The sequence below is a fragment of the Kwoniella botswanensis genome, chromosome 1, assembly GCF_036426115.1.
Source record: "Kwoniella botswanensis chromosome 1, complete sequence".
NCBI classification, from domain to species: Eukaryota; Fungi; Basidiomycota; class Tremellomycetes; order Tremellales; family Cryptococcaceae; genus Kwoniella; species Kwoniella botswanensis.
Genome location: NC_088599.1, coordinates 17,854,054 through 17,868,480, shown reverse-complemented (window position 1 = coordinate 17,868,480; position 14,427 = coordinate 17,854,054). Strand labels below are relative to the sequence as shown.

General features: G+C 42.9%; 6 protein-coding genes across 6 annotated transcripts; 3 read left to right on the top strand and 3 right to left on the bottom strand.

Annotated features, from left to right (window-relative positions):
• Window positions 1-147: 147 nt before the first annotated feature.
• On the bottom strand, window positions 148-1,274 carry L199_006754 (uncharacterized protein; the record flags this gene model as incomplete). The annotated part of the gene is made up of 3 exons (XM_064892451.1): window positions 148-785; window positions 923-1,073; window positions 1,164-1,274. 3 exons carry the CDS (start codon window positions 1,272-1,274, stop codon window positions 148-150), a joined length of 900 nt encoding a protein of 299 aa, XP_064748523.1.
• Window positions 1,275-1,838: 564 nt separating this feature from the next.
• L199_006753 (uridine kinase) lies at window positions 1,839-4,567 on the bottom strand (the record flags this gene model as incomplete). The annotated part of the gene is made up of 14 exons (XM_064892450.1): window positions 1,839-1,876; window positions 1,956-2,387; window positions 2,510-2,738; window positions 2,843-3,013; window positions 3,081-3,299; window positions 3,359-3,424; window positions 3,505-3,591; window positions 3,667-3,730; window positions 3,787-3,835; window positions 3,897-3,924; window positions 3,980-4,015; window positions 4,069-4,106; window positions 4,177-4,309; window positions 4,385-4,567. 14 exons carry the CDS (start codon window positions 4,565-4,567, stop codon window positions 1,839-1,841), a joined length of 1,773 nt encoding a protein of 590 aa, XP_064748522.1.
• Window positions 4,568-4,949: 382 nt separating this feature from the next.
• L199_006752 (uncharacterized protein) lies at window positions 4,950-5,886 on the top strand (the record flags this gene model as incomplete). The annotated part of the gene is made up of 4 exons (XM_064892449.1): window positions 4,950-5,076; window positions 5,154-5,224; window positions 5,324-5,519; window positions 5,642-5,886. 4 exons carry the CDS (start codon window positions 4,950-4,952, stop codon window positions 5,884-5,886), a joined length of 639 nt encoding a protein of 212 aa, XP_064748521.1.
• A 563-nt stretch (window positions 5,887-6,449) lies between these two features.
• Window positions 6,450-7,005, top strand: L199_006751 (uncharacterized protein; the record flags this gene model as incomplete). The annotated part of the gene is made up of 3 exons (XM_064892448.1): window positions 6,450-6,689; window positions 6,787-6,903; window positions 6,985-7,005. 3 exons carry the CDS (start codon window positions 6,450-6,452, stop codon window positions 7,003-7,005), a joined length of 378 nt encoding a protein of 125 aa, XP_064748520.1.
• A 1,480-nt stretch (window positions 7,006-8,485) lies between these two features.
• Window positions 8,486-10,381, top strand: L199_006750 (uncharacterized protein; the record flags this gene model as incomplete). The annotated part of the gene is made up of 4 exons (XM_064892447.1): window positions 8,486-9,011; window positions 9,133-9,764; window positions 9,887-10,154; window positions 10,230-10,381. The coding sequence occupies 4 exons, from the start codon at window positions 8,486-8,488 to the stop codon at window positions 10,379-10,381; spliced, it is 1,578 nt and encodes a 525-aa protein (XP_064748519.1).
• A 336-nt stretch (window positions 10,382-10,717) lies between these two features.
• L199_006749 (uncharacterized protein) lies at window positions 10,718-14,132 on the bottom strand (the record flags this gene model as incomplete). The annotated part of the gene is made up of 8 exons (XM_064892446.1): window positions 10,718-11,405; window positions 11,531-11,820; window positions 11,890-12,607; window positions 12,697-13,109; window positions 13,182-13,291; window positions 13,567-13,617; window positions 13,684-13,733; window positions 13,804-14,132. 8 exons carry the CDS (start codon window positions 14,130-14,132, stop codon window positions 10,718-10,720), a joined length of 2,649 nt encoding a protein of 882 aa, XP_064748518.1.
• Between the last annotated feature and the right edge of the window lie 295 nt (window positions 14,133-14,427).

Here is a 14,427-nt window from a genome sequence, read left to right as displayed (position 1 = left end):
ATGATCACCAGCAATTGATGGCTTCAGTCTGCTTCCATCAAACATATAGCAGCGCTAAGACCAAAGCTTGTATGCACCGAGACGAGACGACTACCTGATGTATATACCAGATTCACATCTCAATGAGGTTGATGAACATTACAAGACCTAAAAATAAACCCCACTTTCCAGGTCTTCCTTCAAAGTATTCTCCTTCCTTTCCCAACCCGTCAATTCCAACGTGATCTTCGTACCAGGTCTAGAATCCTGAGTCATGAACCAATACATCCATCCAAAGTACTCTTGGCCTTCTTCATCGTTCAAGCTCTTTAAAGGAATATTCAGATGTTTTGAGATACTTGTAGCTAATTCTTTCATTGTTATACCTTCGTTATCCCTATCTACACCATGCAACGTCGATCCACCTTTGACACTTTCTTTCTCTAGAGCTAATCTATATAAAACAGCTAAATCCTTTACATGTACACCTGTCCATTGATTTGAACCTTGACCTAAATATCCCGCGTAACCTTTTTGTTTAGCGTTGTCAATGAGGAATGGTAAGAACATGTGATCACCCTTTCCATGTACGATTGGACTAGGTCGAATCACCACGGTTCGTACTCCCTTGACGGCAAAGGAATGAAGTACATCTTCAGAGACTTGTCTGAATCCCGCTGCTCGATCTGTCTCCAAAGCCGAATCTGAATCTGGACCTCCGACACCTAGTAAACCGGAAGTACCGATGAATGGTTTGTTGGATCCTTCTAGGGCGGAACACATTGCTCGAATGGCATTTTCGTCAACTACGAGGTACGAATGATAAAGAAAAAGGCAACGAGAACGTTCATGTCAGCTGTTATCAACAAGATTTTCGGATAATCTCAACGAAGAACAAACTGGGGAAGATAGGATGATGGTGGATGTCACGACTCAAACTCACCCTTAGCAAATTTGAATTCTTTATCATTAAAATCATGTATATAACCCAGATGAATTACTCCATCCGATTCTTTTGCAGCCTTATGAAGTATGTCTGTATCTTCTAAAGATCCTCGAACGACTTTGATTCCTTGTTTCTCGAGCTTTTCGGCCTATCCTCAGAACAGGTCAGTAAGCAGTAAGCAGGTAAGCAGTAAACACAAAAGATGATGGTATGATCAAACGTAGAGGAGTTAACTCACGGCAATATCAGATCTAGCCAAACCCCAAACTTCATGGTTCCTATTCTTTTGTAGTTCTTTGACAACGTATGATCCTATAAATCCCGTAGCTCCAGTGACGAACACTTTCATCGTTATTTGCTTAGTTCAGTATTTATTGAGTCTGCAGTGAGGTCAGAGTTCCTGTGCTTGAATTTATGCTTAACATTCCGTAAAACCATTCATTTATGCATTATATACTTGTAGTCACAGCATCAGACTGATCTCGCTGACTTGTCTTGGCTCGGTCTCCGTAAATTGGATGATCCCATCCTGCTTAGCAATACCGTACAGAGGCCGACGGTCTTCCTGACAACGAGTCTGTTCGAGAACAATCATCCGTTACTCGTGTTTGCGATTGCTACTGTACTCGTTTGAGTATGAAATATGGGAACTATACCTGATTTAATCTCATGCATATGTGCATATCAGGATATTCGTGATACGGAAAAGGCAACAACCAATAATGAGTATTGAAATAGGATGCAATGCAATGCGAATGACGGAATTGACTTTGTATTGGGTTATGTACGATATAACAGATAAAAAAGCAAGAGAAAGAAGAAAAACAGCAAATGAAAGATATAGTCAGTTTGAGAGATTGGCGACAGTCCTCCAAATCAGTCCAAGCTCAGTATATCAGCAAGGTTAAAATCTCTATGATATATAATATCTATCTCCAATATGACCCATACCTACGAACCCAGAAAACAATATGCATCAGCTGTTCTGCATACCACGTATCAATGGATTTCCAAGAACAATACAACTCACCAGGTGAAATGACCCAAGCTCTCTTCTCACCACTCTCGCCCCTCTTGTGCACTCTTGAAAACTTGAGTTTCTCCGTCTCTTTCACCTGTACCTTGAACTTGTTCGATGACAATTCAGCTTCAGTCTTCAACGCATCCCTCGGATCAGGTTTCTCTTTCACACCTTCTTCTCCTATTGACGGAGTCGATGGTATCGTTCTCGTTGCGAAATCAGCTTCTCCGGCACTTATCGGTCCTTCACCCAAAGATAGGGAATCCGAATTGTATGGTATATGCATTTCGGATAATTCGGGATCAATAGATGCTGTGACGATTTTCACTTCGGGGAATGCACGGTGGACGGAATGTATAGCTGGTTCGGTGATTATGTATGTTAGGAAAATGATGTTGAGGGGTTTGATACCGTGGTCCAGCAACACACGGATTGCCATCACTAGGAGGAAAAGTGATTTGGTCAGCGAGAGGCAGCCTAAAAATCACTCATCTGAGACAAAGACATTATCTTTGGATACGATTTCGGTGATACGAAGTTGGATTGCGGTTTAGAAGACTTACTGGCAGCAGCACCTGTACCCATCTGACTATCCAGCAATAAAACCTTTACTTCCCCACTGGTATCTCTAGACTTGATCGAAGCTGGTAGATCACTCTTGAGCAACAACGGCTCACCCGTCTTAGGATCAGATTGGATCAACATCGCTCCAATAGGTACATCTCGGATAACTCTTCTTAAACCGTGTGAGAAGGGTCCTCCGGATCGTAAAATGGATATTCCGACTAGGCGCTGCGATACAGAGAGATTAGCCATAAGCTATGAATCCCAAGCAAAATGTATAGAAGCTGGCCGATACAAAGTCGGAAATATCTCTTGAGATTTGTAGTACTCACATCGTCCCTCGCCAATCCCTGATAGTCAATCCCCAAAGGAGTCCTTATAGTCTTCGGTTCACATGGGATCAACGTCAAAGCTTTTTCTACCACAATGGTCGATAATCTATCAGCGTGAAAGATGAATTCTCCTCTATCCGTCGTTTTATCTCTTAGGATCGTCATTATTCCCTATCGTTCATCGATTCATATTTCAGCTCGGTTTTGACGAAATGGCAATCTGAGATGTTGAGCTCACCAGGAGTTGATTAGTCTGCTCTAACAGTACCACATTATCTTCATTGCCGCTATCAGTCTGACCATCTACCAAAGTAGACGCCCTAGATCTCGCTTTCGATCTTTCTTCTCCAGCTTCAGCCAACATTCTTCTAAATCTCAATGAACGTGTATCGAGCTGTCTTTTCACATGGGTTACTAAGAGCTCAATTGCTAGCTGATTAGATGATCCAGGTACTATCTGTATGACGAACAGGTCAGCTGATCATCGCTGGGAGTAAGTGCAGGCGGTAAGCTTACGATATCTGCGTAACGTGAAGAAGGTTGAACGAAATTATCATAACTACTCTTGACGAAACGGAGGTACTACGAATAGAATGATTGATCAGCTACATTACGTCGAAAAAGATGTCGCAGTAGCTGTATGAGAGCGATATACTACTCACCTGATCTAATATCCCTTCGACATCCCTTCCCCTCTCCTTCACATCCCGCTTTATGCGTCTAGCCAACATCAGGTCGGAATCGCAGTTCTTACAATTTCAAAGTATCATCATATAAGCTATCGCACTCCGTGTGAGAGCTTTATCAAGTGATGGGAAGCTTACCACAAACACCTTTAAATCGTATAGTGCTCGTAATTCAGGCGCCTGCAACGCCATAATCCCTTCACTGGTTTATAACTTTTGTCAGCTGACAAACGGAACCATATGGTTGAGGTAACTCACACGATGATCACGCTTGCTCCATATATGTACTTCTTCTCTGGCATCCGCTCTTTGAATATCTATCAGCTGAAGATATTGTGATACCCTACGATAGCTTGTGAGAAACATACGATGATGTACGAACGAATAGACCGGTATCTACTGGTAAAGTCAGCTTCTGTTCCCTGTACAGTCACTCCAGTCGCCAGCTCACCTCGGTAGCTTTACCTTGCTTGAGATCCAGCAGACACTATTAGATTATATCAGCTAACAATCCAGATTGGACATTGGACTGCAACGTACTTTGACGAAGAGAGGGGTATCTATCGAATTCGGGTGATCTACAATGGCATCATATAATCAGCTTTTCCCAGCAAACACTGCAAGTTCCGCGAAAAGATATGAGCTGACCTAAATCCAGATCATTGTTAAATGCCAATTCTATCTCTTCAGGTGTATGTGCACAATAAAAAGCATCTTGAGATAAGATCAATACCGTCGGTATGTAATTCAACGCAGATAAGATAGCTCGAGCTACTGATGTCTATCGATTTCTCGTTTTCAGCACCGAGTTCTTACGAATAAGTTGAAGGATCAGCGAAATGAGAGCTGGACTCACCTTTCCGGAAGCACTCCCACCCGCTATACCTATCACATAAGCCTCTACATTCTTCCCATCTGGACCATACCACGGTGCTCTCCCGTGAGAGGCCATGACCATGTTTTTGCTCCGGGTATGTTGCATAGGTGGTCTCGTCCCTCCTGAGGAGGGATGTGTATGATTGGGATTGTGAGATGACATGTGTATATGATAGCTTGGGTGAAGTGTATGATACAGAGGTGTGATGGAGTGTGTGCTTCTAGTTCAATCCACTGTAAGTAAGATTATCTTTATATCTTTGCATTGACTTCTGACACACACACCATAACCGATTCAACCGAAGCTAGCAGCGGGTGTAACCGATACCATGTGTGACTCACATGGTCACCCCTCACTGCCACATACGGAAATATTGTAATTTTATCCTATATGCTATACTAGTATGCTGTAACCACTCCGTCACCGCTTCATTGTGTGATGTTCCATGTTCGATAATCGATAATCGACGTTCTGAAAAGTCAAAAGCGCTATTGTTGTTCTCTGACTGTTATCATTAACCCATCCACAACACAACACAACCATCATGTCCGCCTCTACACCCATTCGAATCGCAGGTGCTACTGCTGCCGTAGCTCTGACCGGTTTCCTAGGTTATGCAGTCTACTTTGATTATATGAGAAGACATTCTCCCGAGTTCAGAAAAGGATTGAGTGGGTTTGACAAATCATTCAACTCAAAAGGAGGAATGGGAAAGTATACTGATGATATTTCTTTTGTTTGTGATTAGAGAAACAACATAAGAAATTGGCGGTAGCTGCTGAAGCTCAATCTAAAGCTGAGAAAGAGAGGAATTCAAAGGTCGGTCGGATCAATCATCACCCATACATCTATACACCTGTTCCGGGACCAACGAGCAAAAGGGAGTTGACGCTGACATTATGGGTTGAAACTACGTAGTTACTCCGACAAGCACTTGTCGAGATCCAATTAGAAGCCTTACCAAGTTCACCAGAACAACAGGAAGCTTACTTCCAAGAACAAGTTGCAGAAGGTGAAAAGACAGCTACGATGGGACCCGAATATCACGTCAAATCAGCTTCTCACTTCTATAGAGCTTTGAGAGTTTATCCTCAACCTTTGGAACTTTTAGGAAGTGAGTTATACGAAATTCTTTTTGAACTCCAATCACCTTTTCCAATCCATATCTAATTTCCTCGTTGCACCTCGTTCTCCATCGTCATTATATATGCTAAATGCTTACACTTCGCGTTATAGTCTACCAAAGAGTCGTCCCTCCGCCCGTTTGGGCTCTACTCATCGAACTCACCTCACTGTCCGGTGCATCAGCCGCATCTTCGTCAGGTCCAGCATCAACCGCTATTCCCCCTCCTCCTCAAGCTTCCGTAGCTGACATCGACGATGCGTCGCCTGTAGTCGGAGAGGCACCAAGCCCAACTAGTGCCAGTGCAAGTCAAGGGAGTGGAACGGATTGGGAGAAAGTGAGCGAGGAGGCGGCTTAACCAAGTGCATCATGTACGAACAGAAGGTATAGGAGGCAGGGTTTATGTTGTGGGAGATATGCATAGGAGGATTACCAGTAGCAGCTTATATGCCAATACGTTTTTGATTCCCCCATCTACATGATAGTATCGTATTATAGTATTCATAGTAGTACATTCACATCTCATCTCACTTTTCATTCTCATGTATCGAATTTTCCCATTGCGTATATGCGTAGAGTAGATATTACGTAAATGGTTTGCACGGTGACCAAGACAGAGTAATGTTTATCTTGGCAAGAGACAGGAAGCTGGGCGATGCTACAATCCATTCAGCGCAGCTTCAACTTATAAGACAGCATCCACAATCCGATCATAAATCTTCACTATTCTCATCACATCGTCCAGCAGGCGTACATATAGATCACAAACAAGGAAGGAAACACAGTCGAATCTACTGTTCAGATCACGTCAACCCTCAATACATCATTTGCTCCTCGATCAATCACACATAAACTCAACGGAGACATTCAACTTCAACCCCTCCTTAACATTGTACACTCTCACGTCTTCAAGACAAGACAATGGGAAACTGTTTCTCCGACCCGTCTCACCAACCTTCCAAAGGACAGGGCCAAGGACAGAAACTCGGTTCCGGTCCTACACCCTCTCAACAGCAGAAAACGCAGACGAAGAGTACCATCAGATCACCTACGAATCATGAACCACCTAGAACGCTGGGAGGTGGTAGCGTAAGTGGAAGTGGGGATATAGCAGATCCGAGGGAAAGGGCTTTGAAAGCTGCTGAAGAGAGAGCGAAAGCTGTAAGTATCCGATTTACATTACCATTACGACTTCACTTGTCATGGATGGTGAATGGTCGAGTGAAATGTAATTGACATATACGGTATGTCGTAATAGTCTCAGAACAAAGGTGTCAACACGTCTAATCCGAAAGCGGGACAATTATCTGCCAAGTTAGCTGCTGAAAATAGGAGTAAGAGTACTTCGAATAATGCAAATGATCAACGGATGATGGTGAGTGATACTCATGACCTAAAAGAGATTATGTGTATAGGAGATAGATGCTGATATATTTGTACTTTTTTAACTCTATAGGATCGAGGTGAATGGAATTAAGAGTTGGTAAGGGGCGATCAGAAGGGTGAAATGGCATGAACTAGGATAGAATAAAGAAAGGGAACGGATGATACCATAAGATGAAGAAGAAGATATCAGTTCATAGGACAGGGGGAAAGTGTCATATTGTTTGTTATTTGTTCGATTCTCAGTTGTATGTAACGATATTTATACCCCGAGCTGTCTATGTGATGAAGAATGCTTCCTACTTCAACCCACGATTGGATCGTTGGTAAGGCATCTCATATAGAGACGGAATGACACTGCTCTCTCACTTCATATCGGATATTTCGATGTTAGTTAGAGTATGGGTTGAATATACAGGGTGTTCGTATCGACACATCAAACGTACTATCTCTTCGCCCCTTTTTTTTTCTCTATCTGACTCGACTCAGTGCATCCTTATCAAGATAACCTATCTCTCATGCTTATCATTTTAGATAAGTCCAGCTATGACTGCCATAACTTTCGGCCATGATCAAAGGGTTGAGAAGTCTGATACCTTCTAGTCTGAGTTTCCACTTATCCTTCTTTATTCGTCTTATATGTATATCGAGAAGTCACTCAAAGGATGGTTCATCGGGTCGAATCGCTTTGGATAGATAAACAGATAAAGGACCACCTGACCTATCGTGTCGTACTTGGTGTATGACTATAACAGGCCGTATACATGCATATATATAGGGATAGATAGTCATCAAGCCATCAATCTATCTTCCCGTCTTTTCCAATCGCATCCAGTCCATCATTCGCCCGTTTTCCAATTCTGATTTAGGTGAGTAGCATTGCATGTGCATATCCAACCATAATCTCGGATAGTCGGTCCCCCTGTCCGGTCATATCCGGTAACTAGAGTACGGAGTACGGCAGTCATAGTGACTCAGACCTATGGGAATGTGGAATGTCACCACCTAACGGTATGATTGTCTTGTGACACTCGATCGCTTTCACATTCCTATTTTCTATACAGCTTGACTTGTGATTGTGATTGACTTCCTCTCGTTGTTGTGTCTTTCTTACATCCATACATATACCAGGTGGAAAGCCTTTGCCCGAATACCATCCAATCTCAATCCGTATCATCGAGCTAATCCAATTACAATCGACGGTCTTGGCCGATTAGCAAACAATCGTAATCAATCAACAAGGCCTAATCATAGCGGAGCACCGTGCGTAGATATTTGATATTTGATAAACCTGTAAGTTGACTCGTTCATATCCTCCAAGCCTTCATATGGGCACGCACACATCGAAAAGCTTCTGGTCCTTCTTACATCCATTCACCACAGCCTCCTATTAAGTCGAGATAAGGGCAAAGAGCTGATAAGCATCCCTTCTCTGCCCCACCCATTCACTTTACCTCTAATTAACACTTCCAAATCGACTCGATACTTCACGATCGGGCAACTTCCCCTTTGACATTTTTCCTCGATCATCCAACCTAAACCCATCTTCCATCTTCCCTTCTATCCCACTCACCATGTCACCGACTCTTCTCGTTCGTGGACTTGTCAAACCAGCTACTCGCCTTTCATCCATCCGATCACTACATAGCAGTATGACACCCCGTGGACCCGCCCTCAACCTCAAGACGATCAATCCCTCAATCCTTGACGTGCACTATGCCGTCCGTGGTGAACTCGCCCTCAAGGCAGATAAATATACTCAACAGCTCGCTTCACCAGGTCCATCGAATGGATCTAACACCACCAACGTCGAGACCTTGGATCACTCCCTGCCGTTCAAACATGTCGTTACTGCTAATATCGGTAATCCACAACAAAAAGGATTAAATCAGAAACCTCTCACTTACTGGAGACAAATCATCAGTCTATTAGAATACCCAGATTTGTTTGAGAAACATCAAGAATTGGCTGAGAAGATATATCCTAAGGATGTGATTGCGAGAGCGAAGAGTTTGTACAAGGAGATTGGAAGTGTAGGAGCTTATACGCATTCGAAAGGTGTTTTGGCTATTAGGAAAAGGGTAGCCAAGTTCATCGAGGGTGAGTGTGTCGTGATATCATTTCATCACTTCCTTTAACTCTCATCCCGTATACGATCCCACTCTTCAGTCTATCATTTAAGTTATTGTAAGCTGACGAGAGCATCGTATGGTTTTCACAGAACGAGATGGATACCCTGCCGATCCCGAATCAATCTACCTCACTGCCGGAGCTTCCGCCGGTGTATCTTCCATCCTCTCCATCGCCTTACAACAAGGAGATGGCTGTATGATTCCCATACCCCAATACCCCCTTTATACCGCCACACTCGCCTACCTCAATGCCGAGCCAATACCCTACTATCTCTCTGAAGAACGAGACTGGTCGATGGATCATGATACCCTGCTCAAGGCAGTATCAGAAGCGAAATCGAAAGGAAAGCCCGTGAAAGCATTGGTAATCATAAATCCAGGTAATCCAACTGGTGCATGTTTATCAAAAGAAGCGATGGAAGCAGTTGTTCATCTATGTTATGAAGAAGGTATCGTCCTGTTGGCAGACGAAGTTTATCAACTTAATATATATGATCCATCCCATCGACCTTTCATCTCATTCAAGAAGATATTGAAATCGATGCCTGAACATATCGCCAATTCTGTCGAATTGATATCGTTCCATTCGATATCTAAAGGAGTATCTGGAGAATGCGGTAGAAGGGGTGGTTATTTCGAATGTGTAAATATAGATGAAAAAGTTATGGAACAAGTTTATAAGATGGCTAGTGTCACTTTGTGTCCACCGGTTTCAGGTCAGGTGAGTGTTGACCATTTTTTCCCCTCAATTCTGACTTCCCCGCTCTTATCATCTTAGAAGAGATTTCTTTTTCTTCTTTCCATCTTCTAGTATATACTAATGGTTTTCACCTTCGTTTACAGATCGGTGTAGATCTCATGGTATCCTCTCCACCTGCCGACTCCGAATCCTATCCATTATGGAAAGAAGAAACTTCCTTAATCCATAACAACCTGAAAGAACGATCTTACCTCATGGCAGAACATTTCAACAAGTTACCTGGAATGTCATGTAATGATGCTGAAGGAGCCATGTACCTGTTCCCCAAGATTGAGATGCCCCAAAAAGCTATAGAGGAAGCTAAGAAGAGAGGTAAAGAGGCGGATGTGATGTATGCTTTGGACTTGTTAGGTGAGTCTCGGCTTAGGCTTTAGGACCATATTTTCAGAATCTACCTGACTAACTCTGTGTGATCACTTTGTACAGACGCAACTGGTATATGTGCTGTAGCAGGATCGGGATTCGGTCAAGAACCTGGAACGTATCATATTAGAGTGACTGCCTTGTGTCCTGAGACTAAAGAGTTTGTAGGAAGGTTTGAACAGTTCCACCAAGAGTTTATGGACAAGTACAAGTAAACAAGCAGAATATGAATGTGGGATCAGAGAGGTATTTGCGTGGAAGGGAGATAGTCATTGGAGTTTAGGTAATCGAAGAAGAACAGGGGTAAGGGCAAACGTTTTTTTTTGTTCCCTATAACTTTGTGTATAATCAAAATCGAATGTCAGTCTTGTCAATGCTATCTTACTGTGCATAATATGAATATACCATACCCTACCATATGATAACTCGCCTGATATGATTAACTGACCGTGAAGGAAAGATCATCCCCATCTGATAAGCCACACAAATACATTCATACAACTTTGACATCTGAGATTTGATAATGATCGATGATACCTTATTATACGTTTTTAATACCTTCTATCTCTATCTCTATCACTATTTCCCCAACCATTATCTCTTTTCCTCGGATCTCTTCCACTTCCACCTTCTCTTTCCCTTTCTCTATCCCGCCAATCTCGAGGTGGTCCCGATGGAGGTTGGGGTGTATACCCACCAGATGAAGGAGGGTAAGGTGAATAACCTTGTTGCTGTTGTTGTTGTGGATACAGATTTTGATATGGATATTGGCTGACAGGATACTGCGTAGGTGTCGTACCGCCCGCAATTATTGGCGGAGTAGACCCACCCGTAGGTATAGGTGTGGGAGTGATACCGCCTACTAGACTTTGGAGTGCTGTAGGGTTGAGACTAGCCATAAGAGCTTGAAGTTGATCATTTTGAATGACCGGTACACCTGAACCTGAGGCTAGACCAGGTGTAGACTGGGGCTGGGGTTGGGGTGGAAGTTGAGGTTGAGGTTGAGAAGGTCTTGCTGTAGTTTGAGGGATAGGACTAGGTGTGGGTGTGCTGGATTTGTTACAAATGAAAATACCTAGAAATACCGATGTGGATCTACCCTTCTTTGGAAGTGAATACCCATCGATCAATTCTGTAAATTCAGGAGAATCATCTTGCGGTCTGAGAGGAATCAAATATAATTCTTTCGCTGCTCCTTGAGGGGGATGAGAGCCGTATGGAAGATAAATCGCATGCCGACTATGGTATTGACAACAAAATAATCAGTAAAAAGCCCAGATCGGACTCATTGAAAAGAATGGAATGTTTGTATTTTTTGTATTTTGTTTTATCGGATGGATTGGATTAATCAACTATCAACTCACTCTCTCGAAATATGATAATCTACCATCTCCTCCCACGTTAAAATCTCTTCATCTTTCGCATTTCCATCTGAACTAAACGCAACAGTGATTAATTCCTTGGCGGGATTCAATCGCATATCACTTAGGTATTGCAGGGAATTTGCAGTTGGAACTCTACCGGTGATTTCAATGGTTTTATGAGGGAGTAACAAATTCCAATCGATAGAAGAGGAAGAGGAAGAAGATGGACGACATGTTAGTCGGAGACACATTGGAGGGATAATCTTGGATAAATTCGCGGGGTTGACAATCTATTTTTCATTATATCGTGATTAACGTTTGATCTTCCATTTTGTTATTCCGAAAGAACTGACACTTACACCTCCTGACCATAGGATTTCTTTCGATTCAAATACTTCCATCTCACTTTTCTCCACTTCTTTAGGTTTATCGTCCAATTCATCATCCATCTCCATATCTATATCACCTGTTATATCGCTCAAATCCAGATTACTCTGATCAACATTGAAAGTTTCTCCTCTGTTGGCATCGCCATCATCGTCCTCACCATCACGACCCTTGCTCCAAGCCGAATTGACACTGAATGAAGTCTGTCTAAGCGGAGAGGGTAGAACCGTACTAGTATCGATCGATTCGGATCTTTTATGTTCAACTTTAAATTTCGGTTGATCTTTCGTTATTGGTGACTTTTCAGATATCGATACCGCTGCGTCCGAAGAGGGATTATTGATCTTTTCCAATTCTCTTTTCTTATCTTCCTCAGCTTTCACTCTCGCCAATTCTTCCTGTTGAGCTAAAAGGATCATCTCCTTCTCATGAACATTCTCAACTTTCTCAAATCCATCTCTGCCCAATCTTATAGATGATGAAGGTTCCAAATCAGATTTCGATTTTACCGTTTGCTCTAACACGGATTGTTTGGCCCTTTGTATAGCAGCCAGCTGTTCTTCACTTGCTAGATCCGCTGAAGTCAATGTAGCTATTTGGAGTGGGATGAGCGTATGAGAGGTTATAGATGCGATCAAGTCTGGACGAAGACCTCGAGCGATTGAGGATGAAAGTAAGTTGAATTGAGTTCTAACAAACCATACCATAATCAGCTTAAGTTATACTTCTACTCCTCATTCTTTACGATGTTTTTGTTTTTGCAGTATGGCGATACTCACTTATACCTAGTTCCAGCAATTTCTTTACCATTAACTACATCCTTGAAATTGCTATATATACCATCTTCCACCTCCGCACTGAACCTCTCGATCTCCTCGTGGGGGGTAGTATTACCGAAAACTTTGGTAAACAAAGGTATGAATTTCTCTCTGACATATTTCCGGACTGGTGGTAAGCCCGATAGCCCACTACCGCTCGAAGGTTTACTGTCAATTGAGGGTTTTCGATCAATTGCGACGGATGGTTTACGCTTTACGTCGGTGGAAATTGATGTTCGAGGTTTCTTACTTTGAGGAGGAGGGGTGGGCTGGACTGACGAATGACGAGAGGATGATGAATGGGCGATCTCAGCTTCTGATTCTGAGCCTGAGGCCGATTCGTCGTCGGAACTTTGGGAGGGCGTACGAGTAGTCTGTGAAGTCAGATTGGTCAGCAGCATTCAAAGCACGGCAGAGGAAGAGATAGAGTAAATAGGGGAGCTTACTTTTGGCTGTTTATGTGTTTGTTTCTGTTTCTGTTTGGATGACTTCCTCTTGGTTGGGACTACACCTGGTGGGGGTGAGGGTGAAGGGAACGTCGAGATGTCGTACTTATCTACAAGTTATTGATCCAACGGATGAGCCGCTGGACAAGGTAGACCTGAATATATACATAAGGAACGATTCTCTCCCTTCAAGAGGAGATAAATAACATTGTTTTGAGGAGGTATGCACAACATTGCTCAAGCAGAAGCACAATGTATGCACCGATGGACGATAGATGACGGACGAGACACGACTCATCCATCCATATCGATGTAGATTCGATTGACAAGAGGATTCTACTATCTACGTATCTACCTATTTTAACCAGAGTGGAATCACACTTACAGGTCGTCTTCTTATTTGTAGTCTCAGTACATTCAGGACACACATACACATCTGTCAATAGAGAACACAAGATCGTCAGGATCGTCATTCGTTATCGTCGTTTTTGTGAGGACATACGGATTTTTTCAGCTTCGTCATCGGTCAATCCCATACAATTGAAATGATACCTACAGATATCACCTAAATGTCAGCAACCATCAATTCAATAAGAGCTGATGTGAGATACAGTATGCTCACCAATCATTACATTCTCCACATTCGATCATCGGCCCATCATTGTCGGTCTTACAAATACAGTATACCTGTCCTTCAGCTACTTTCTTCCCTTTGCTCTTCTTGCCTTTCGCTTGCGATTTCGACTTTGATGCAGGTTTCTCAAGTGCTGAGACCACTTCCTCGGCCTGTGACTGCGCCTGCTTATGTAGATATCGTTTAGTCTCTTCGGCCTCTAAGACCCTCTGCGATTTCACTCGCGTTCGTCCGGTGGTTCGAGCTGGGACCGCATCGTGACTCGTACTTGCACTTGCACTCGCTTCTGGCTGTGGTGAAGTTACTGTTTCGGGCATGTTTCGCTTGGATATGTATATGTGCAAGATGGATGATCGTATACACAGAATGAGAATGATGAGGAATGTTTATCCAGTCTACGTTCTGGGGTGTGGAAGGTATCAAGTGATAAGGGATGGTGTGTGAACAGAGTGACGTGGCATTATTGGATCAATCATTCAACGTGTTGTTGACCTTGGTGTCTCATCGTCATCATCTCCATCTCCATCTCCATCTCCCATTTCATCCCTTTATCTATCTAACAGTCAAGGGCATTCATAACATATCATCACATATTCATATATCATATACAGT